General features: G+C 53.4%; 1 protein-coding gene across 2 annotated transcripts in view; it reads left to right on the plus strand.

Moving 5' to 3' along the window:
• Positions 1-25,188, plus strand: part of COL26A1 (collagen type XXVI alpha 1 chain) — a 164,298-nt gene that overhangs the window by 118,041 nt on the left and 21,069 nt on the right. For both annotated transcript variants that reach the window (XM_043559775.1, XM_043559776.1), the window contains exon 4: positions 24,861-24,922. In XM_043559775.1, coding sequence (XP_043415710.1) covers positions 24,861-24,922 — 62 coding nt within the window. The remainder of the gene's footprint in view (positions 1-24,860; positions 24,923-25,188) is intronic.

Consider the following 25,188-nt stretch of genomic DNA (forward strand, 5'->3'; position numbering starts at 1 on the left):
ATGGTGTGAGGTAGGGGGTCTAACTTCATTCTTTGCATGTGGATATCCAGTGTTCTCAGCACCATTTGTGCAAAAGTTGTTCTTTCCCCACTGAATGATCCAGGCACCCTTCTTGAAAATCAGTTGGCTGAAACATACGCTTTTTGTTCGTTTGTTTGTTTTGTTTTTTAAAGTTGGGTGTTTTCCCTAGCTCTGCCACTTTCTAGTGTGTGCCGTGGGGAGAACCTTATTCTCTCTAGGCCTCCATTTCTGTGTTTGTGAAATGAAAACCTTGGCTTTCCTCCCCACTGAGGCTGTATGGCAGTCTCCAAGGGGCCCCATGTTTTGAGTTGGCTTTGCCAGTACAGGGTGGGGACCGTCCCTTCCTTGCCGCCACTTCCTGCTGATCCTTCTCTGGCTTCTGCAGGGGGAGCGTTTCCCTTTTTCTTTGGTTTAGCTACTGAAAACCTGGAGGGTCTGCCAGCCTCTCGCAGCTCATTCTCCCCACGGCCCATCTGGGGGAGGGATGCTAGTCTTTCCCATATACCTTGTTGCTGCTTTATTCTGCAACTCTAAAAGAACTTGCCCAGTAAGTTGGAAGTGAAATCCCCAAGTCAGGCCCAAGTCTCCGCTGTGTTGCCAGGATTACACTTCTGTTGGGGGTGGGAAGTGCGGCGTGATACTGGGATTACCACAGTCCTGAAGAGGCCGTAATATTCAAGCCCTAACAGATGCCCACCCCACACCTCCCTTCCTCTCAACAGTGCCTGATGCTAACCTGTGCTTTTCCTTTCTTCTCAAGGAAGAAAACTCACATCTGTGTAGGGCGCTTGCTAACTCCGGGTCAGGCTGGGTGTGGGTATGGTGGGGATTCCTGCTGCCTTGCTCCTGTAATTCTTACCATAGCCATGTGAGGGCAGTAGAGCGGCCCACAGGACAGGTAAGGACACAGGCTTCCTGGGAGGCCCTGGGAGAGGTTCCTCAAGTGCTGATGTAGATCTCTGCTGGGAAGGGTTGGGGGCGGGTATCACTACCTCCCTGCTCACCCTCCTTTTGGGGAGACCCTGAAGGAACTCTTCAGACTTTTGCCAAAACTTGCAAGTTCAGTGTTCTCCAGCAGTTGGTGGTTTGTGTCCTAGAGATGTGACTCTTTGCTTCATCTTCTAGAAAACCTCAAGCCCCATGTGTATCTGATGGTTGACGATTGTGGTGGTGGTTTGTCCGGCTCCGTTTTTTCTTTTTAAAAATTTTTTTAAGTTTATTTTGTTTATTTATTTTGAGAGAGAGAGTACACATGAGCCAGGTAGGGGCAGAGAGGGAGGAGAGAGAGAATCCCAAACAGGCTCCGCACTGTCAGTGGAGAGCCCGATGTGGGGCTCGGACTCATAAACCATGAGATCGTGACTTGAGCTGAAATCGAGAGTTAGACGCCCGACCGGCTGAGCCACCCAGGTGCCCCTCTTAAAAAAAAAAAAAAATCTTATTTATTTATATTGTTTTGTTAAATTTTGGGGGGGGGCGCCTGGGTGGCTTGGTCAGTTGAGCAACCGACTTCGGCTCAGGTCATGATCCCACCGTTTGTGAGTTCAAGTCCTGCGTCAGGCTCTGTGCTGACGGTTCCGAGCCTGGAGCCTGCTTCTGATTCTGTGTCTCCCTCTCTCTGCCCCTACCCCACTCATGCTCTGTCTCTCTGTCTCAGAAATAAATAAACATTAAAAAAAATTTTTTTTTAATTTTTTTTGTTTGTTATTTTTTTAACCTTTTTTTTTTTTTTAACATTTATTTATTTTTGGGAGACCAAGAAAGACAGAGGGCAAGAGGGGGAGGGGCAGAGAGAGAAGACACAGGATCCGAAGCAGGCTCCAGGCTCTGAGCTGTCAGCACAGAACCCGATGCAGGGCTTGAACCCATGAACTGTGAGATCATGACCTGAGCCGAAGTTGGGCACTTAACCCCTGAGCCACCCAGGCACCCCATGTTTGTTTGTTTGTTTGTTTGTTTATTTATTTATTATTTATTTATTTATTTATTTTAGAGAGAGAGAGCATGAGCAGGGGAGGGGCAGAGAGAGAGGGAGAGAGAGAATCCAAGCAGGCTCCATGCTGTCAGCGCAGAGCCTGATGCGGGGCTCGAACTCACAAACCATGAGATTATGACCTGAGCCAAAATCAGGAGTCAGACGCTTGACTGACTGAGCCACCCAGGCACCCCGCCCCCAATTCTGCTTTTTATACCTTCGTTCACTCCTGGTTTCATTTGCCTTTTCTGCCCTGCTGTTTCCTCCCCTTCGTCCTTCCGCCTGCTCCCGACCTGTTGGCCTGGCATGAGTGTTAGCATCTCCAGACCATCCTCCCCCACTTCCTTGTCTGTGAAAGGAGGGACCGAACTGGACCTCAGGCAATGGTTTTAACATTTAGGGAGTCTTGCATTTCCTACTCTTGAGCATCAGACAAAGCTTTAGACAGTTTTTCCTAGAACATGCCCAGGCAGGGACACTTGTGCTCGCAGCTTCCAAGGGTTCAGAGACTGTGAAAACCTCTCCGGGATTGTCCTGAGCTCTCCTGAAGGAGCCTGTATCCAAGGTCTTTTGGACGAGGTGATAGAGCGAGGAGGGATCACCCTCAATCCTTGCCCGGCCCCATTTCCCATGACGTAAGGGTGGCTTTTCAAATTCTCATTCCTGCCTACCTGAGTGGCCCAGAGCTTTCTCAGCAGGTCCTTGCCGACAAATACATTTCATTCTGACAGAGCAGTAGACCCCTTTGGCTCCCCCTCAGACCTCATAAGTGGGGAAGAAACCAAATGCTGTTGGGGAGCAGAGCGGCGTGCCCAGGAGACGGGCTCAAAGTGGAAGTCACCCAGCTTCCGGCTGACCTTGGACAAAGCCTGGGCGGCAGGAAATGGGGCTAAACCGGGAACCCCCCAGTGGGAGCAGGGAACGTGGGTCCCTCTTTACAGGGAAGGAATAAAGATTCCTCTGCCTCTTCCCATAAGTGGGGCTCATGTCTGTTTCCCCGAGCTGGGACTGAGTCACAAAAATTCTTTTATGATCTGTTTTCTGGCCCTCGCCCCTGTTGTTTTTGGAAATCTGTAAGCAACATCCTAAATTTCCTCTGCCTAATTTTAGTCTCTGGGAACCGCAGCCAGATGATGTCAGACTGAATATTAGATGCCATTGGTCTCCCAAGGCCCCGGCTCTGTCACCGGCCTCCTGCCGCCACCCCCGACCCACAGGCTCAGGTGGGAGATGTCACGGTCATCAACCACAGCAGGAACCTTACTTCTCTATAGGAAATGCCCTCAGCATTTGGTACCCTAAACGCAGGGCCGGGAAAGGTTTTTCCAAAGGGAAGGGGCAGTTCTCTCTTCATCAGGAAGCTTCTCAGGACACCCGGTGCACGCCAAGAGCCTACTGTGTAGCCAAGAGAAATGGGCAACCAAGTCTGACCTCATTATCTGGGGGCATTTCCAGGTTCCCAGGCTCTGAGGCTTATACAACTTGAGGGACTTTTAAAGAAAAAAGAATACGTAGAAAACTTTATGTTTATGGAAACCCCTGAGCACGTGAATGCATGGCCCAGGTTTCTGTCGCGGCCTCGAAGGAGCCCTTGGGAAGGAAGGTTCTAGAATCGTAAGCTTTGCGGTGAAGCCACTTTTGCTTCTCATTCTCTTTGTGAAATTGTTCACCAGCTTCTGCCCTTCTGAGAATAAATAGCAAGCCCCTTAGCAGGCTCTCAGGAGGGCCTCCCCTCCTCTCCTCTTTCCCGCCGGCCTCAGATGCCCCACGTTCATGGCAACGGAGGCCGAGCTGATGCTGGCCTGCCAGCAGGCCTTGTGCACTGCCCAGGATGGGTCAGACTGACGCCCCCTCCTTTGACGGGCCCCCAGGGCCCCAGCCACAGAGGGTCTGCCTCTCTCGGAGCCACCTGAGCCCCAGCTGGGCTCTGGATGCCGGGCCTCCAAGAGCTCAGGGACGCAGCCCTTCCAGGGTGGACGTTAGGGATGGAAGCCTCTCCCTGGGAGGCACGGGAGTCTGTTTCCTTATCTTCAATTGAGGTAAACAGCTTTGCCTGCCTTTTCACATAGAAAGCGAAGATGCTTTGGTCGCTCCCTGAGTCTGCACTTGGCCCGGGTTCTGCAGCCTTTGATCAAGCCCACGGCCCCCGTGTCGTGTCCCGGGCTGGGGGCTGCAGTTCCCTTATAAACAAGTGGTGCTAAGCACCCTCGTGTTCCGCTGGGACCCCGAACTGCCGGCCTGGGCCCCTGGCCCTTCCGTGTTCATTGCTCGACCCTGATGAAGGTGGGGGGCGTGGGGGGGCACACACAGCAGCCTCTTCCCTTCCCCTCACACACAGGCCCATGTGACACAACCCACGCTCCTGCACACAAGACCCACGTGAGCAAAACGCACACAAAAACACGCACACGCACGGGCCCGCGGGACTGTGCCGTATAGACACGCGCACGCGTGAGAACGCACGCTCGCACGTGGGCACACACGCCATGGGCTTCTGAACCCGCCCTCTGGAGGCTTCTGGGGGCTTCTTTTGCTCCTGTAGGAGGCCAGCCTGGAGCAGAAAGAGCCCCGGAATTGGAGGGGGAGCACACTGGTCCTGCCTCACTGCTGGGTCGGCTGACCGTCTCCGTTATGAAATGAGGATTCGGGGAGCACCGTCCTGACCGTCCTAGGCCAGAGGGAATAACGCTTTGTATGCTGTCACTGTCCCCTGGGGGGGGGGGTGTTTTTGGTGAACAAGCTGGACCTTACTGGGTCCCCGGGAGCCTGGCTGCTGGCCCCCAGATGTGCAGTTCTCCACCCACACTGAGAGCAGAGACGCCTCACTGAGGCTGGTGAACTTGACAGTAAGGCTGCTGGCCTGGCCCCGGGGGCAGAGGGCTTGCCGAGGGGCGGGCCCGGACCCTTCCCCGGACACTCCGGGCGGGACCCAGATGCAGGCAGGATGGAACCGGGAGCACGTGTGTGGCCACCCCGTCTCCGCAGCCCAGGGGCTCTCCTGAGCTGGCCACATGAGGCGATTCAGAAGCACGGAGCGTCCCCTTCTTTTCACGAGGGTCCCGTCTGAGCCCGGGGAACAACCGGTGGCTCCCCGTGAGCGGGGACCTCTCTGGGCCCCGGAAGCATTCGGCAGCCTGCAACTTGGAAAACCGAAGCCCGCTTAGGTCAATAGGGGGCCTCCAGGGGGGCAGGCAGTAGGGCTGGACCCCGTTTCAGGGCCGGGACTCCTGGGGGCTCAGTGTGAGGACCGCAAACCGAACTCCCAGGGCCAATTCCCAGGTACTGACCTGGCTTTCTGGGGATGATCGTGTCCTGAACCTGCTCCATCTGGATTCGGGTCTGAGTTGATCAGGCACTTTGGGTCGTAGCCATCTTACTGGCTCTGTGACAAGCCCCATCTTATTTGTTCTCCATTTCCCTACCTGGAAAATGGGTCTCAACTTCATAGCATTGTTGTGGGGATAAAATGAATTAATGTACGCAGTGTGCCTAGCCCCCTGTGTCAGTTGTAATTAGTATTACCGTCCCAGCAGAGAGAAATCATAAAACGGTGGAACTGACCAATGGGCCGACCCCTCTTCTGCAAGGTCACTCCTGTGGGGCCTGCATCCCGGGCAGCGGCAGGAGCCAGCTGAGTCCTCCTGGGCTCGCACGGCGGTGCTACCACTCACCCTGGCCAGGAGGGGGCCTTGGGGGCCTCAGTTTCCCCATCTGTCAATGGAGACGAGAGGGCCCACATCACAGGGATGGTGTGTGAAGGGGCAGGGGTCAGGGCAGAATGACCGCTGCTTCAGGAACCACAGGCCGCTGAGTGCGGTGCAGAGGGAGGACGTGGGAAGGGTGGGGGTCGGGGAGGCAGGCTGGGGATGCAGCGGCTATACTCCGAGGGCCTCGAAGGACGAGTCTAGGAGTTTGGATTTCACACCTCAAGGGATCGGGGGGGCCTGTTGTCCCGTGGATGGGAGACTTGCTGTCAGGGAGCTGGCAATGCCCCGAGGAACCCTAGGCAGGCTGACACGGCTGTACGGTGGAGACCTTTCTAGGACTCATGTCACCCCGGTCTCTGGGCTAGCTTTGTCCCTGACTGGCTGTGTATTCTTAGGCAGATCCCTACCCTCTCTGGGCCACTGGCTATATCCAGATAAGCTGGGGCTTGGCTTCAGTGTTCGCCGAGGGACGACCTGCGGGCACAGCTCTCACAGGCCTCCCGGGAGTACAGACCAGCCCCAGTTGCCGGGAAAGGGATATCGTGGCCGGGGACGGGTCGCTGGGCCACTGGCAGAGCCCAGACAGACCTGAGCTGGAGCCCGGGCTCCCAGCATCATCTTGGGAATGTTTAAAACTTGGGAAGGTTTGAAAATTGCCCAAGTGCCACTTTTCCATGCCAGTAATTCTGCCTTGTTTATATACTGGTTCCACCACCCTCGGGAAGCCCTCCTTGAATCACTTGCCCCAGCCCTTGGCTCCTTTGGCTTGCTGTTGCAATGGTCTTGCGGGCTATCTCGCCTGGGGCGTGGAGCTATGAAGAGCTCTGTGTTCTCACTCCCTGAATCTCCAGTTCCTGGGACAGCGCTTGCTGGCCAGGGAGCTCAGCCGTGTTTGTCGAATGTCTGTGAGGTCATTTACTATCTACTGGTCCAAATATTCGGCGGTGGTAAGAGCTTTACTTTCCTTAGAAAGGATCCTGTGTCCCAGAATCTTCCAGGGTCATTTCCACCTGGGCAGTTTCCATCAGGAGCTGATGCCGAAAGCCTGTCTTCCCCCCTTCACATCCAGTCTCAAGCCTGCCTCCCAGAGCTGGTAGCTGTTTGTTCCTGTCTACCTGGTCCAGACTCTCACAGGCCATCAGGCCCTGGGGCCCGAGGGGGAACATTCTGCCTCTTGGCTTTTTGAGTCAGGTATCAGCCTAGAATGTGCTATAGAGAAGGCTAAGCGACTACCATGATGGGGGGGGTGTGTGTGTGAGTGTGTGTGTGTGTGTGCGCGCGCGCGCGCGCACATGTGAGTTTGTGATCCCAGCATCAGATTCATCGTGCAGAGCTTGGATGTCAGAGCTGGCAAGAGCCTAGGGATACTCACACACCATATTTTGTGAATATATGTATATATGTAAATATCGTCTATACATATGCTATGTAAAGAACTTTGGGCCCAAGGGATTTGGCCATGGCCAAGCATCAGGAGCGCTTGGGTGTGAACCCACGATGAGACATCACACACCAGGAATCTCTTCATAATCTAGGCACAGATGACCTCTCAAGGCTAGATCACTATGAAAGTACCAGCACGTTAAGTACTGGGTATCCTACCCGGTACCTGGATCAGCCGGCGATCTAGCAGGAAGAGAGCAGGGGGTGAGGGAGGGACCAAGAGTTGGGTCCCGCAGGACCCATCCAGGCACTGCCTCCTCCCGAAGCTCCGGGAGCTCAGGTCACCTAAGGAAGCAGACAGTTCTGCAATTAATGCTGGGTCACCGTAGCAGGTGTGGTGGGATGGGGACGTGGGTTTCGGGAACCTGGGACCAAGGTTTACATCTGAGCCAGTACAGGGGTGAGGCTCGGGGTTCCTGTGTTGTAGACACTTTAGATCTGAGACTTAGTAAAAGGGGAGACAAGAAAAGCTCACCCCTTGCTCCCAGAGGCTGCAAGGAAGCTTGTCTGTCTGGACTCTGGGTGGGGAGAAATGAGCCCAAGAAATCAGTCTTGGGCCTCTGCCTCCCACAGGCTCAGGACTGAAACTTACCCTACCTCTGTGGCCACAAAGCTGGTTCCGAGTTGGAGCTAAAAATGGCTCAAGTAAAACATCCAACATGAAAAGATTAACTATTCAAATCCAGCAGTGCAGGATGGGGGGGGGGGGGGAAGTAATTGATCATGGCCAAGCAGAGTTTAGAAAATCTACTCCTGTAATTCAGCTCATCAACAGTTGAGAAGCTCCAGTTTGACACCCGTCGGTGCTGAGAAGTCCTGGCAAGCCGGGCAGGAAAGGGAGCTCCGGTCACACAGATCCCAGCTGCGAGTTACACGGCCAACATCGCACTAGCCTGAGTCGTTAGAAGTGTCCCTTTAAACTCGTGAAGGGGCTCATACATGGAACTTGAGAAACATAACCGAAGACCATGGGGGAAGGGACTGGGGAAAAAATAGATACAAACAGAGAGGGAGGGAGGCAAAGCATAAGAGACTCTTAAATACAGAGAACAAACTGAGGGTGGATGGGGGGTGGGGGAGAGGAGAGAATGGGGGATGGGCATTGAGGAGGGCACCTGTTGGGATGAGCACTGGGTGTTATAGGGAAGCGATGAATCACGGGAATCTACCCCCCAAACCAAGAGCACACTGTATACACTGCGTGTTAGCCAAGTTGACAATAAATTATTGCCTGGAGGCAGCCACCAGGCTTCACCCCAATACCTTGAATTAGAGGAATAAAAGGCAAATAGAGGAATGACCTTCTGTGTGACAGAAGGCAGCATCACCAGAGCAAAACCACAGGCCACAGACAGGGAGGAGGTATAAACCGTGTAAAACTGACGACAGATTGGTATCGGAACTATGGAAAGAGCTTCCGTGGATCCGTATGGAAAAGAATAATCCGATAGAGAAATGGGCCGAGAACATGAACGGGCATTTCAGACCCTGAGGCCTGCCTCCGACTGTCTCCTGCATCCCCTGCAATGGCCTTGTTTCTGGTCTGAGGCTTCTCCCATCTACCACTTGGTGTGTCCAGCTGGGCTCCTAGAAGCCTGGGGTAGGACCAGTGTGGACGCCAGCCCTGTTGATGGAGCAGAAGCTTCCCCGGCTGCCGCAGACTGGCGTCTGGGTGCTGGAAAACGTGGCCAACAGGAGCCCCGATCCAGTAGCTGCAGTCTGTGCCTGAGCAGAGGGCTCCTTGTCTCCTTCCTTGAACCTGTACCCACGTGGAGCTGCTGACTGAGGAAGATTGCATTTCTGGGTCCCAGGCCACCTTCCATCTTTCTGGGTTGGACAATCTCTTGCCCCTTCTTAATTGTGGGGACAATATTATTTTCTTTTTAGGCCTTCCTGGCAGGAGAGGGGAATGGGAGCGTGCTTTGTAAAGTGTTGTGCTTCCAGTGGTAATGTACCGACTCATTCTTACTATGGTGTAAATGACTGAGGATTAATGAAATACCCATCCCGAGAGAGTGATGCATACTCAGAACTGGGTTTTAGCTCCGGGGTTGGCCACTACCTTGACTGTGTGACCGTGGTCATGAGCCGCTTAACCACCCCAGACCTGTATTCTAATCCGCTTAAAGAAAGGGCTGGGTAAGATAGGTCTAACATCCTTTGGTCTTTGCAGTTGTATGGGAGATTTGCTTTGTAACAGGAACACAAGTAACACTGCCCTTTCTCAGACCTGCACTCTGTGCTAATTCTGTTTTCTCTCTAACCGGTTCAGGGCTCTTGGAGGTGGCTTTGATTATCCTCTTCTGCTGGGCAAGGTAACTGGAGTTCAGAGGGTTCAGTAACTTCCCCAAGGTCACACAGTTTCTTGGGTGGCAGGGTCCAGAGAGATGAGGAAGCTTTAAGCTCTTAGGCAACCCCTGTAAATCCCGTACAAATGCCTGCGTATTCTTCAAGTGTGTTTTAAACTACTGGGCCGGTGGTGAGGAGGGAAAGTGTCTCTAAGAAAGAACCAGATGGTATCTGAGTGATCCTCCAGGCTGGAAGAGAGAGGCAATTGAACCATCCTCAGCGAAGGGGAGGGGCCTTATCCAGGTTGCCATGGCAACCCCCTCTGGCTGAGACAGGTGATCGGTTTGACCCTGAGAGCCAGGAGTCTGGTCATCTACTGACTCCTTCTCCATCCTCCCTGGGTCTCAACCGGAGGCCAGGTGAACCAGGGGTCCAGCCAGACCTACTCCTGGCCAGCTGACCAGTGGGTGGTGGCCCCTGAGGGATAGGCATGCAGGGAGGGGGCGGGCCAAGCCCAGAAGTATGTCAGCCCCAGATGCTGCCGGCTTCTGTGTGGGTGCCACACCCCAGCTCAACGGGGGCGGGCCTCATCCCCTGCAGCTCCCCGAGCATCTGAGAACTGGGAGCAGGAACTCCAAGACCTGTCCAGCTCTTGCCCACCCTGAGCCCAGGGGCAGGAGGTAGCTGATTGTGTACCCCCAACCCCAGCAGGCAGAGTGGCTTCTCTTTGATTTGTTATCTCTCAGGGTCCCAGAAGAAGTTGGGTGTGTAGGAAAGAGACTTCTCCCTGTTAAAAAGCAGTTGAAAACTGCTCAGAGCCCTTCTCCAACACGACGTCAGGCCTGTGGTCCCTCCAGCCTGGGATTTGGCCCCAGGAAACGCCCCGTGCTCACCTCCCGGCTCCCCTGAACAACCGTCGTGAGGCAGGGGGCCCCATGAGGAGACCCAGGCCTTTCCTGGAGGCCAACCGAACCCTGAATTAAAGCTGAGCCACCTCGGGCCTTCCCCTTGCCTTTGGAGGAGAAGGGACCCCGAGAGGGGAGGGGCCTGTTCAGGTGTTGCCCCCACCCCCGTGTGCCCTCCCTTTTTGCTGGGGGCTCCTCCCCTGTTCACTGCCCCCTCCAGTCCCACCACCTGGGGACAGACCAAGGACTGTGCCATCAGTTCTTAACACTCTGCTGTCGTTTCCCTCCAGAAGCCCTGATGACCAGAGACTCCACGCCTTCTTGCTGTCTTACGGACCCCTTGTCCGTGTCCTCCTGAGCCTTGGCCACTGCGGAAGGAGGGGGAAGCCCCCCCCCGGGCTCCAGGTCGAGGGTGCTCCTTACCGCCCCCTGGGGTTCAGAAGCCCCTGGGCAGAGTCAGGTGACATCTCCCGTGGTCTGGAGGCCCCCCTCCCACTCCGCTCCCCCTCAGCCAGCTTTGTGGCCAGTTTTGCTTTGTGGCCCTTGAACCTTGTCCTTCGGCTTGGAGCCCTGTTAAAAGGGACTCTCCCGGTGACACACAGCCATGGCAGTACCAACCCCACGCGCCCAAATGGGCCCGCAATCGCAGAGCTCGTCTCCCTCGCCTGTGCTTGGTATCATCTTTCAGGCCCTTGCAACGCCGCCCGCCAGCCGCCTGAGACCCTGGAGATATTTACGATCTGTTTCTGGACGAGGAAGAAGGAGTAAGACGCTTCAGACGGTAACCTCAGATTAACAACACGAGCCTCAGAATCCACCCAAGAGAGGCAGCTGAATCACTGACTCTGAAAGATAGAACGTACCCCGGGGATGACCCCACCCCACCTTCTTGCTCCCCACAAAGGCTGCAGAGACTGGCTCCCCCCCCCGCCCCCCGGCTTCGGGGACCCCACCTGAGGGCCATCAAGTACCTTATCCTGCAGGATTCTGGCCCCTCCACACCCACCCACGCCATCGATTTCTGGGGACGGACGTCCCCCAGCCATGCCAGGCTGAAGGGATTCACTCCTCAGCCCGTATGGAATAGTGCCGATGGGGGGCGCCTGGGTGGCGCAGTCGGTGAAGCGTCCGACTTCAGCCGGGTCACGATCTCGCGCTCCGTGAGTTCGAGCCCCGCGTCATGCTCTGGGCTGATGGCTCGGAGCCTGGAGCCTGTTTCCGATTCTGTGTCTCCCTCTCTCTCTGCCCCTCCCCCGTTCGTGCTCTGTCTCTCTCTGTCCCAAAAATAAATAAACGTTGAAAAAAAAAAAAAGGAATAGTGCCGATGAATCCAGCAAATCTGCCACCAACTACTACCACTCACCTGTCCGGACAGGTGCTTATCCTCTCCTCCGGGAACCTGTCTGGCAGGTGACACAGCCATGGCAGGGCTGTAGCAGCCTCAGGGAGCCTCAAGGTCCAGGCACCAAAGCCCGTGCCCCTTGCTTGGGCGTTGTCACTGATGTTATAGTTGTGACCCCTTTGCGTGTGAGGTTTCCAAGGTGACCGAAGGGATCAGAAGGTGGACATCTTTATTTTTATTTAATTTTTATCTTTTTTAATGCTTGTTTTCGAGAGAGAGAGCGAGCAAGAGAGAGAGCAGGGGAGGAGCAGAGAGAGAGGGAGACACAGACTCCAAAGCAGGCTCCAGGCTCTGAGCTGTCAGCACAGAGCCCAGCGAGGGGCTCGAACTCGGGAACAGCGAGATCGTGACTTGAGCTGAAGTCGGACTCTTAACCGACTGAGCCCCCCAGGTGCCCTGGAAGCCGGACGTCTTTAAAGAAAAAGTACACAGGTTTTGGAGCCCCTGCAATCCTGTTCCCGCCCCTGCCTTTAGGGCTTCGGGCAGCTTTGTCACCTCTCTCACCTCTGGAGGCCACTCTCCACAGGCCAGGGACAAAGGTCTGGACCGGCCACACAGGGCAGGGACTATTGTCTAGGCTTATCGTGGAGGGAAGCTGAGGGCCCCTGACAGAGAGCGGATGAAGCGAGATGGCCCAGGACCCCTGCTCCTCGCCCGGAGTCCGGGATGCCCGAATCCCACCCTGCGGTCAGGCGACCTCTCCAGAGCACGGGAGGCTTCACAGGGGATCACATTTCACCACAGCAGCCTGAGACGAGCCCCCATGACAGGGTCCATCTGCTGGCAGGAAGCAAAGCCTGGCTCCTTTGCCCGAGAGGAGGGGAAAGGTGACACCCAGCCCCTGTGCCTTCTGGCTCCAGTTACACTTTCTGCCTCAGGGAATGACCCAGGGGAAGCGGAGGCCCAGAGAGGGCTGTGCCCTGCCTGAGGACACACAGAGCAGACCCCACTTCCGGTCCATCAGAGGCCAGGGACAGACCCCTGGCCTCCGTAGCTGGCGGGCTGCTGACGGGGGCCCGCACCCCTCCTCCTGCAGCCTCTTGTGCTCACTGGGTTTCTTTTGCTAGGGGGAGGTCCCTGGCCTTCCCCTGGGGACACTGGGGTTTTTGGCGCAGCTCTGTGTGACCTGGGGAAGCCTCCTCCCCTCTCTGAGCTGCGCTTTGTACAGGTCGGGACCGTGGATTGTGGTTCCTCACAGGCCCCACAGGTACCAGGTGAGGCCAAAGGTGTAAGACAGCTTTGTAAACCACAGGGCTCTGTGTAAATGGAGAATGCTTCCAGGCTTCCACCCATGCGTCAGCACAGGACCAGACAGACAGACAGACACACAGACAGTGTGCACGCGAATGTGCATGCACAGAGACGCTCCCTGTAGACTGCCCTGCCCTTGGACCTGACCGTGTACACACGCATACTGTACCCACATGCGTGTTCTCAAGTGTCTGCATTTGGGTGGGGGACACGTGGCTTGGTCTCCGCCTTTGCCCCTCCCTGCACCCCCTACCCAGCGGCAAGAGCCCACACGGGGTGGGGTGTTTGTCCTCAGGGCAGGGAGAAGCGTCGGAGGGTGACGTGCCAGATGGGTGGTTTAGGATGAGCGGAACAGCTTGGCACGTTTTTCGAAAACTGACCGCTCCTGTGCCCCAGCACCCACATCCAGAAAGAGGACATTTTCATCACCTCAGAGGCCCCCCCACTGCCTCTTCCCATCACCGTCCTCCCCACAAGGTAACCGCTGACCTGAATGCCACGCTCAGAGCTCTCCGCCCGTGTTGGAACTCTAGATAAAAGGGATCACACAACGTGCTCTTAGGGGTCGTTGTTTTTCACCCAGCATGATCTTGGTGAGGTCCGCCCACACGGCCGCATGTGGTTTGTGCTCACTTAGTACCGTTAGCGTCCCATTTTGTGAACATTCAATTGACCCAGACGTCCACTGATGGAATTGGGGCTATTTATAACTTGGGGTTGTATGCGCGACGCCACGGGGAACGTTCTTACACGTGTCGTTTGGTGAAAGTATTTATTCATTTTGTTGGATACGTATCTAGGGATGGAATCGCTTCTACTCAGCCTTGTTAGAAATTTCCAGGTGTTTTTTTTTTCCAAGTGGGGATACCATGGACACTCCAGTGGCACTGTCTAAGCATTCCGGTGGCTCCCATGCTCTGTATTACTCGGCATCATTAGTCTTTTTTGATTTTAGCCATTCTGGTGGGCGTGTGGGAGTGCTCCACTGTGGTCGAATCTGCATTTCCTCGTGTGGCTAATGAGTCGAGCCCCTGTGCATATGATATTTGCATTTATGTGTTTTCCTAGAATCCTCTTCTACTCAGTGATAGGCCTGTTCATTCCCTTCTGATGCAAATAGATTTTTAAGGTTTTTTTTTTTTTAATGTTCACTTATTTTTGAGAGAGAACCTACTGAGCCACCCAGGTGCCCCAGTAAGTTCTTAATTTTAATGCAGTGCACTTTGTCAAGGTCTTCTTTAATGCTAGTGGTTTTTGTGTCCGGTTGAAGAATTCTGTGTCTGTTCCGGGGTCACAAAGGTAGTAGCTTTTAAGAGTTGTGTTTTACCTTTTGCATTTAGACCTACGCGACATCTGTAATTGGCTTTCACGTGTGGTGTGGGCTAGGGGTCTGATTCTTTTATTTTTCTTTTCCACTTGACCCAGCACTCTTTATTGAAAACTCTAGCCTTTCTCTGTGGTACTGTACTTGGGATTCTCTCTCTCTCCCTCTCTTTCTGCCCACCCCCCCCCCACATGTACTCTGTCTCTCTCTCAAAATAAATAAACTTAAAAAAATAAATAAAGGTCTCAAATAAGTTTAAGTCTTCCCCTTTTGTTCTATTTCTTCCAGATTGCCCTGGCTTTTCTTGGACCTTTGTGTTTTCATATGCATGTCAGAATTCACCTGCCAGTTTCCTAACATATACACACACAGCCTTCTGATATTTTGAATGGGATTGCATTGACTCTATAGCTCAACTGGGGAGAATGAACATCTTCACAATATTAGGTCTTCCGATCCATGAACATAGTATATCTTTCCATTTCTTTAGTTCTTCTTTAATTTCTCAGTGATGTTCTGGAGTTTTCAGTAGATTTATTTCTAGATAATTTGATAACTGCATGATATTTTGGTGAACATTATCATTTTAAAGTTTCACTTTCTGTGTGTTTATTGCCAGTAGATAGAAATAGGGTTGATTTGGGGCGCCTGGGTGGCTCAGTCGGTTGAGCGGCCGACTTCGGCTCGGGTCATGATCTCGCGGTCCGTGGGTTCGAGCCCCGCATCGGGCTCTGTGCTGACAGCTCAGAGCCTGGAGCCTGTTTCAGATTCTGTGTCTCCCTCTCTCTGACCCTCCCCCGTTCATGCTCTGTCTCTCTCTGTCTCAAAAATAAATAAACGTTAAAAAAATATATTAAAAAAAAAAAGAAATAGGGTTGATTTTTGTAAACTGTCTTTTTATTCCAGTGACCTTGCTAAAATAAGTTAATAATTCTAATCATTCCTCCTCAGATTTTGTTGGGGGGAAGATGCTCTAGGGTGTGGTCAGCCATGGTCCACATGGTTCAAGGTCAAGACCCACTGTCCTTGAATTCTGGGCTGGATGTGGAGGTAGAGAGAATGGAAGACAGATTTGCCCAGCCTGGTCAGCAAAGTCTCTAGGGCCATGGTGAGGTACAGAAGTCACAGACTTTGTCCATGTCTGCACATCCATTGAGAGTTGCTGCCCCAGCCGGGGCACATAGCCCAGCCCACCATGGCCTCAAGAGAAGGGAAGCCCTGGGTTCTAATTTTGGTTTTTAACTGACAAGCTGTGTGACCTTGAGCACATTGCTGAACCTCTCTGAATCTCATCCTTTCCACTCGCAAATGGAGGGCACTATGCCCGGGCATTTCTTTCTCTCAGCCAGTAGGTACCTGGTAAACACTGGTGAATCAGTTTCACTTACCAGCATTGTCCCTTTTGGGTGATTCTGAACATTGCCAGAAAGTTCTGCGGTCCAGGGGCTGCTAACGTGGGTGCCCACGGGGAGGAGGTGACTGGCTACCATTGTGCTTTGAGAAGCTTCGGTGCAGTTGGCCCTTTGGGGATTTGTGTTTCTACCATGAAGACACCCATGTGAGGCTGCCTGTCTCCAAAAAGGAACTCAGTTACTCTTTCAATAAAAGTCTTGGCAGAAGTTCCTGAAAAATGTTGCCTTCTGTGTGATCCCTCATATACAAAAGGACGGAATTTAATTATTCTGTCCTGTCCGTGAGCCCCAGGGCTGGGTCTGGCATGCAGCCACAGCCCTGGCCGACCAGCAGGCTTCCTGGCCCCTGATGGGGCTCATTATTCTGGGATGTGTTGGGAAGGAATAGAGGAAGCACAGGGCGGGTCTCCCCTTCCGCCTGGCCTCGCCCTCTCCGCCCTTCCTTTTGGGGTGTGTGGCTTAGAGAAATCCAATGTGTCTGTGATTACCTGGATAAGCAGCTCTCCAGAAGTTAACTTGAAAAGGTGATTTCCTTTTCAGGTCCTACCGGGGCCTCTCTGTTCCCCCCGGGGCTGACCTCAGAGCACCCTGGGAACCCTTGGTAGACTCAGGAGCTCCAGCCTGCAGCTGGCTTGTTCCCTCCACTCCTGACCCCCATCTCCTACCCTCGTGGCAAATTAGATTCCTACCTGTTACAGGAGCCGAAGCCAGGGATCTGGAGGAGGTCGGTTTTGGCTGGCGGAAGGCCAGGCGGGACCTTGGAAAGGTGAGGAGTTGGGGGCTGAGAGCTCTCCAACACCCAGCCCAGCTCAAATTTGTCTCACTTTTCCCATCTGCAAGATGGGGATAGCAATCTAGTGTCTGCCTCAGGGTTGGTGAGAGGCTCCCACAGAAAGAAAATGGGTTTAAAAGGCTTAGTCCAGGGCCAGACCCAGAGCGTGTCCTGCTTGTCTCGCCAGTAGTAGTCAGGGCTCAGGGCCACCTCCTTAGGAAGCCCTCTTGATGTCCCCTGGCTGGGGTTGGCCCTGCCTCACATAGGAGAGGCACACAGATGGACAGCGGTTGCTTATGTGTCCAGAGAGCTTTGGAGGAGAGGCCACTTGTCCCTGGGTCCTTATCACAGAGACCTCGGTGTGTCTGTAGAAAGACAAAATACTAAGTAAGGTTGCCAGATACATTATTGTGTTTCTGTTCGCTGAGTCTGACAACAATGTCTGTAAGGCAGCTGGAGCTGAATCATGGAACACTCTTAAAAGTCCAGAAGATTCTTTCCTGGTTGATGAGTCTGTTTGGGACTTGTCTGCAGGTTGCACCTTGAATCAGTTGCGTTCTCCAGAGAAACAATCAGTAGGACGTGTGTGTGTGTGTGTGTGTGTATCTATATAGCTATATATGTATCTCTTTAGATCTATAATCTATCATCTATATTAAGGAGTTGGCTTATGCAATTATAGGGGTTGGCAAGTGTGAAATTTTTAGGACAGGCCAACACGCTGTGAAAACTCAGACAAGGGTTTGCTGCTGCAGTCTTGAGGCAAAATTCCTTCTTCTCTGGGAAACCTCACTTTTTGCTTTTAAGGCCTTCAACTGATTGGATGAGGCCCACCCATGTTATCCAAGGTAACCTCTTTTACTTAAAGGCACCTGATTGTAGATGTTAAATGCATCTGCCAAATACCTCACAGCAACATCTACACTAGTGTTTGGCCAAGCAACGGCACAAGACTCTTGCCAGGTTGACACATAAAATGCACCACCCCAGGCCTCCATCCGCCCTCAGCCAGTAAGTTTCAAGCCGCTAATCCTAAGGGGCCATGGTGTGGGGGGGATCTAGTCGTGCCCAGACCAGATATATGAGCTTCCGGGCCATTCCCCTACCAGACTTTGTAGCGTGTGTTCAAGGCCATCTCTTCTGAGGCTCATGGCGATTCTCAGGGGTGGGTCAGTGGGTCAGGGAGAGATGATCTTGCCCGTTTTACTGAGGAGGAAACAGGTGCCGAGGTCCAATGACTTTGCAAAGGTGTTGGCTTAGCGGTGGAGCCAGGTCTCTAACTTCTTCACAATCAAGACACGTGCAAATGGCTTCTCCTAATGCGGGAACCTTCCCCAGGGAACCGAGGGAGGAGCCCTGGGGGCCAAGAGTGTCTCCTCTGCCATGAAGCCACGATCTAGGCCTCGGTCTCTCTGCCTGTAAATGATTCTCAGCATCTGCTCCCGCTCCGTTCAGAACACTAAGAGCTACAAACAAATGGCCCCCAAGGGCTATCTGTGTCATTTATTCCACGGGTGTCTATTAAAAGCCTACTATGTGCTTGCTAACATGTGGGATGAGAGCTGGCCTCCTGCAGAGCAGACCCAGAGGTCACTGGCCCCACCTGGTAGCGGCCCCAGAGGGAGAGGTCGCCAAGCCAGGGGCTCAGGGCTGGTGAAGGTGGAAAAGCCAGCGACCCAGATGCCAATCAGTCCCTGGGAGCCACTGTTGGAAGCTGGCTGTGCATCTCCGGGCCTAGGACAGAGGGCCCGGGGCAGGGTGGGCACTGCTCTCCCGGCTCAGTTCTCTTACCTTACACAGGAGCCCTCATGAGGTCGGGATGATTGATCTCGCTGTTAGATCAGGAAACTGAGCCCAAACCATAGAACATCAATGGGAAAATTTCCAAAAACATGGGCAAAACTCACCCATAATCCTGCCACTGCAACTGTGTTTATTTTTCCAGGTTCCGTTTCTTGGCTGTCCATCTTTTATGTGATTATAAGCAGAAAACAGATCCAATGTTGTCATTTTTTACATAGCATCCTGTCCATGTGTCATGTTCTTACCCAGTTAACGTTTGAATTATAGCATGTGTATTAAGTATGTATATTGTTTTAAAAAGGCAGGTGTCCTTCAAGGCTTACAGTTAAAAAAGAGCACCTGGGTAGCTCAGATGGTTAAGTGTATGACTTCAGCCCAGGTCATGATCTCACAGTTCGTGAGTTTGAGCCCCGCGTCAGGCTCTGTGCTGACAGCTCAGAGCCTGGAGCCTGCTTTGGATCCTATCTCCCTCTCTCTCTGCCCCTCCCCTGCTCGTGCTCTCTCTCTCTTTCTCTCTCTCTCAAAATAAAGAAAACGTTAAAAAAAAAGAGCAGTCCCCTGTACCTCTCCTCACCTCCCATTTTTCCCCCAATAGTCCAGCTTTTTGGGGGTAGGAGGCCTTACCTCCATAGGCTACCTGACATTTATATGTTGTTACTTCTGTTGGTTTTTAAACTTAGAGATTCTCTGTTGATTCTGTCCTGTGGGAGATTCTGGTGCTTTTTTTTTTTTTTTTTTTTCATCTCTGACCCATCCTTTGTGTCTTTTCCTCCTCCTCCCAAGTAATTGTACCACACTTTGGGTTAGATCAGTAGACAATGAATGACTAGCATTGTATAACAAAGGAAGTAATATTCACAGCTGATCTCAGGTAATATACCAAGCTGCATCTCCTTCCTTTAGACTTCTTTTCCTGGAGTTAGTGATTCATTTTTTTGTTTGTTTGCCTAGTTTTCTAAGCCATGCCATAGATGTATCCCTTGGCATGTCACTAATTCACCCCAAATTTTCCAAAAGAAGTTTAATTCTCCCTCACACTCACATACATCAGGGGCTCTTCCCTTTCTAGAAGCCCTCTGTCTCCTTGTCTAATGTGGTCAGGTTGTGCTATTTGCTGTCACCAGGTGACGTGCCTTTATTTCCCATCTCCTGTCCCTTTGTTGTTGAACTCCTTGCCTTTGGTATCCCCGTTTTGTGACTTCTTTTCTCTAGCTTACTCTGTTTTGGTACAGTACATCCTTCAGCACCTTTCTGAGAAGAGGTACATAGAGTGTCAATGTTTTGAGGCCATGCATGTCTACACACACTTCATTTTACTCTCAAAACCTGAGGGATAGTTGAGCTGGGTATAGAATCTTAGCCAGAAACTGTACTCTCTCAAAAGAATACCCCTATCTCCCAGCTTCTGCTGTTACTGTCCAGAAGTCCAATGCCATATTGATTCTGGACATTTCCTGGAGGCCTCATTTTATCTTGGAAGCTTTTAAAATTTTCTTTCTGGGATTCTGAGCTTTTGTGACAATGTGCTTTTTGGTAAGAGTTGGGTTTTCGTTTTCTTTTTTTTTTTTTAATCTGGCATTTCACATGGTCTTTCAATTTGAAAGTTTATATCAGTCAGTTTTAGGTGTCTTTTGGGATCATTTCTTTTACTCTTTTCTCCATTTTCTTTCTCTAGAACCTCCAGTTAGTTATTAGACCTTCTGGATTGATCCTCTAATTTTCTTATCTCTTCTCTCCCATCTTTCATAGCCCTCGTTTTGCAACTTTCTAGAAAATCTCCGTATCTCCTAATCCTTTCACTGAATATTTTACATCAACTATTTTTTTTTTCCATTTCTACAGATGCATTTTTGTGTTTTGAAGGTTCTTTGTAAATAACTTCCTGTTGTTTCGGGGATGTGGTATCTTCTCATATCTCTCTAAGGATATTGGAATTTTGCTGTGTTTTTTGAAGTTTTTTTCTGTCCACTCATTTTCTCTGTTTTCTGAGTTTTCTTTTTTCTTGTTTATTGTTTTGGTCTTTGTCTTTTGCATTAGAGGCTCTCTGTGCATATTTAATAGTCACACACCGGGAGCTGAACCCCACAGGTGGACAAGTCCATCTTCTCATGGGCTTTACTGCAGGAGTTTGCACAGGGCCCAAAGTCACTGCACATCCACCTCTTCTCTCTGGTTGGAGGGACCTAGCTGGAGGAGTGTGGCCTAGCCAGAGAGGGCGTGGCCTGATGGGTGCATGGCCTGGCTGGGGGTGTGGTAGTGAATTAAAAGGCAAAAGAAACCAGGACCTAGTCAAGACAAGATTTCTCCCCCCAGCCCCCATAGCAGTTTCCAGCAGAGAGTGAGGTGACCAAAGTCTCACCAGTAGAGGAAGGTCCTTCACACCCTTCAAGGCTCCAATGGGGAAGAAGGAGGCACTAAAAGAATGTGTAACCCAAGGCTGAACTCTTGGGTAGATCAGGGCTGACCGGATATGTAGTAAGATAGAAAGGTGCCAGTCTTTTCTGTGCTGGGCCCAGCTCAGCTCTTGTCACATTGGGGAAACTGAGGCCACTTAGGACCTCTGTGTTCCTGTGGTTCCCTGTGAACACACCTGGCCAGCTCCACCCTCTGTCCCCACAGCATCTGACGCCATTGACCTCCTGGGAGCTTTCTTCTCCTAACTGGGCTTAGGAGTTTTGGCTGGAGTCCAAGGTCTCCAGGGGGATTTTAGGGATCTCTTCCAGCTGGGCCTGCTTGGGTTGGCCTTCTGGTGACATCCACCCTGCACATGCCCGCTGCTTGTGGATCCATCTCACAGAGGGAGCTGGGTGTCTGGGGACAGGACCACCCATGTGCCCTGGCTCCCCCTGTCAAGGTCTTATGGCCCAAGCCTCACAGTGGCCTCACTCAGCCTCTAGACTTTTCTGCGGTCGGCAAGGGTCCTCTTGGCCTGGGGAGTTAGCTTCTCTCAGGAACTGGGTCCTGAATTCTGGATACAGAGCCATCACCAGCCGTGCTGACTGAAGGCAAGTGGCAGGTAGATTGACAGTGGGTGGGCAGAGCCCGGTAGTGACAGCCCAAGGGCAAGGGCACGGGTGGCAGCAGCAAAGAGTCCAGGATCCTGAAGTCCTTAGAGCTGATCCAATACAAACCCCTTTTACAGATGAGAAAACTGAGGTGTGGAGAGGTCACATAAGGGCTTCTCCAGCCTCACAGTGAGTTTCCACAGTCTTTCCACTGACCACACCAAGGAGTGAGTCCCTCTCATTCTCTCTCTCTCTCTCTTTCTCTCTGTCTCTCTCTCTCTCTCACACACACACACACACACACACACACAGACTGGTTTGTTTGGCACATCTACACTTCGGATGCCCACATATTGGCATCAGAGTTCCTGACACACTTTCCTGCATCCTAGACACCAGAAAATATGCGGTGGCCCTGGGCACTCATGGGCCTGTGTGTGCTAGGAACGTGGGAACTCTTGGAATCTCAGGAAGTCAAAGTTTTCATCTGAGTGTGAGGCAACCGAGGCCCAGGGCCAGTGGACAGGGCCTGGTCCCCTCACCGAGGCGCTCAGCACCCTCAGTGCCATCTCCGCGTTCCCACTGCTCCCGTGAATAGTTAGAAAAGTTGAAACAAACATAATGTAATTGCTTGTCGATGACAGAATGCCAGGGAAACCATAAAACCCACCAGGCCTCAGCGCCTGCCCAGGCAGGTGGCACCGGGAGGCCGAGCTGGCAGCCTCACCCCTGCCCCGCTGGCTGGGCCTCCTGGGCCTCTCTGCGGCTGGGGAACCGGACCCCCTGTGCCCGCTGACGGCCAAGCCGCACCTCACCTGCCAAGCGGGGTGCCCAGTGCCAGAGCAAACTGGGCCCGGGCCCAGCACACTTTCCAGAAATAGGTTCCTGTGAGAGCCTGAGGCTCGCCCCTCCCTCCACAGCCCTTACCCCCTGCAGAGAATCCCCTGTGTTGCCTCAGACCCTGGAAATGCTGTGTTCTCGGCCCCTAAACCCCTAAAGGCCTCAGGAATGTTCACTGGGCCAGGCTGGCGCTCCCCGGCTTCCGTCAGGCCTCCTGCCCTTCCCACCGGCCCCCAGGGTGGGGTGGGGCCCTCCTGGACATGGAGGAGGTCCGGGGCTCAGGCACTCTCCAGAGTCAGTGCCTGCTGCCCGGGAAGACACGATTGCTGGGGAGGGTTCTCGGGCCTTTGCCCCGAGGGCAGGCCTCCTCCTTCGTACACCGCCCCCCCCCCCCCCGCCACCCACCTCATCAGTATTAACAGGGGCCCCAGGGGGAGGAGGCAATGGTTAGGGGGGTGTGGGGGCGGGTGGGGGGTAAGGCAGGTGGGTGGGGGGTGGGTAGATAGGTAGAATTAGCTTAGCAGGTGGACGGATGGGACCCTCTTTGTTTTGGTCTCTGTCTTTCCATTAAAGCCTTCTTTTAAGGCCCAGGAACCCTGCCTATTTTCAGGAGGGAGGCGTTGAAAGCCCCCAGGGCTTTCACACACTCTCTGTGTGTGCAGTTTGGCCCTGCGGACTGGGGGCTTCTGGAGACCGTGCCATTTCACCCGGGGCGTCTGTGGCTTTTCCTCTGAGACCCGTCCCTGTCCCCAGAGAGGACCTCTCACCTCCCCTGCCTGGCGCCGACCCCAGCCAGGACAGCCTTCCAGCCTCCTGGAGGCTCTGACGCCGTCTTCCCACGTGGGCCTGGGCTCCTGGCTGCATTTCATTTACTGGCATCATCCGCCGAGCATTCTCCCCTGCCCTTCTCTTAGCTTTGTGGTTTATACATTTTCCTTGCTTTCTTTCTTTTTAAAATTTACTTATTTATTTTGAGAGAGAGACAGAGAGAGAGAGAGAGAGTATGAGCAGGGGAGGGGCAGGGAGAGAGGGAGAGAGAGAATCCCAAGCAGGCTCCAGGCTGTGAGCGCAGAGCCTGACTCCGGGCTCGATTTCAGGCACCGTGAGATCATGACCTGAGCCGAAATCAAGAGTCGGTCGCTTAACCGACTGAGCCACCCAGGCCCCCGTGTACCCTTTTGTTTCTTCACCACCCTTTCCTGGGAGAAACTAGGGGGAAGCATGGGGGGGGTGTCCAGCAGAAAACTCCCATGTTTCAGCAGAAAACCTCTCCGTCCCTCACCGGTCCTTCGTGAAGTCCTACCCCCTCCCAGCCACGTCACTGTACATTCTTCTAGTTGTTTGAAAGTTTCACTGTTTATACCTCAGTCTCTAATCTGTTTTAGGTATCAGGGTTACCGACACGGTTTTATAGAGGGGGAAAAAAAGAGTTCTGTTCCTAAAAAATGCTTATAAACCACTGACTGAGCCCAGCCCAGGGGAGCCGGGGAGGGGAAGGTGGGTGAGCAGGGCCTCTCCGAGCCCACATAATTCATCTTGTAAACCGAGCCAGGGCTGGTGAGCACACCGCCAGTGTCAACCCCCCTTGCCCTGAGGCCGGGCACCCCTGGGGAGGACACAGCCCGTACCATGGTCCTGAGACCCCTGGCCGTCCCCCACATGCCTCGCCGAGCAATCACCACTGAACGAGGAACATTAGTGAGGTGATCTGCTTCCAGAGATGACGTTGGGGGCCTCTCCAAGGACAGGGGAGACCAGTGGGGAGCAGGTACAGATGCTGCCAGTGAGCTTCAGGCCTCACCGTGGCCACGGGGCCTCCGACAGCCCCAGCACACCAAGTGGGGCCTAATGAGTTACCCTCAAACCTCTTGTGCGTCGGCGTGTCTGTTCATCCTGAATGAGGTTCCAGGAAGGTCAGGCTTTGAACTGAGTGAGAGATTTAGGCATCCCTTGATTTCTGGGGCCATAAAAGCTCTTGAGAACAGCTTTGAACCATCTATTTCCTCTTTAAAGAGCTCGGTTCCTGGGGCAGACAGACATAAATAGGTAATTATAGCCCAGGGAGATGTGTGCCTGGGGGGTTAGCCGTTAGTGGTCTCCTAATTGGCCTTCCGGCTTCCAGCCCCTCCCACACCCACCCATTGTACACTCTGTTGCCAGAATGAGTTTTTCAAAAATGCAAATCTGACCTTGATTTTGACCCCCTCCCACAGCTGCCCCCGGCCTCAGGACGCTGCCCAGAGCTCCTTCTGCCAGGCCTCCTCCGCTCGGGCCCAGCCTACCGCTCCAGACTGGGGGGGGGGGGGGGGTGGTGGAGGGGGGGAGAGGGTCGGCCAGGTTGCTGCCAGACCCTTCTCTTTTCTTGCCTGTCTGCAGACCTCAGCCCTGTTTCCTCACCTGGCCAGTCATTGTGCAACCCTTAGGCCTCGCCTTAGATGCTGCTGCTTCCAGGAGGTCCTCCCTGACCACCACCGCCCCCACCCCAGATTGGCATCACTGTCCCCCATGATGCCCTTTTGCACATTCTATTCTTACAGCCAGATCAGACAGGCTGCATGGAGGAGGGGGGCGCTGAGGATAAGGTCCTGAAGGACGGGTAAGAGTTTGCCAGGCAAACCGATCGGCAAGCTCCCCACCTGCCCAGAGGCTATCCTGGTGGCTGGCTGCTCTCAGCCCAGGGTCTACACTCCATTCTCACCCTTCTCTTTCAGAATGCATGAACTGTACCCGGCTCAGCGACATGAGTGAGAGGCTAACCACGCTGGAGGCCAAGGTCAGACAGCCTGGGGAGCTGGCGGGTGTGTGTGCGAGGGTTGTGGATCAGGTTCCTGCAGGGTGTGACTGGGGAAAGCCCGACCCTGAGCAGCCTGGTCCCAGGGGTCAGGTGCTGCTGGGGCCTCAGCGGTTCTGGGTGGTCTACTCTGGGCTGCCTCCTGGTGTGGGGGAGGGGAGCAGGGAAAGCAAGAGATCTGGTCCCGGACAGCAGGCCGGTCTGGGTGTGGGCTTCAGTGGCTGACGGGGCTGGATATCCAGAAGCCG

This window comes from Prionailurus bengalensis, chromosome E3 (genome assembly GCF_016509475.1).
Source record: "Prionailurus bengalensis isolate Pbe53 chromosome E3, Fcat_Pben_1.1_paternal_pri, whole genome shotgun sequence".
Lineage (NCBI taxonomy): Eukaryota > Metazoa > Chordata > Mammalia > Carnivora > Felidae > Prionailurus > Prionailurus bengalensis.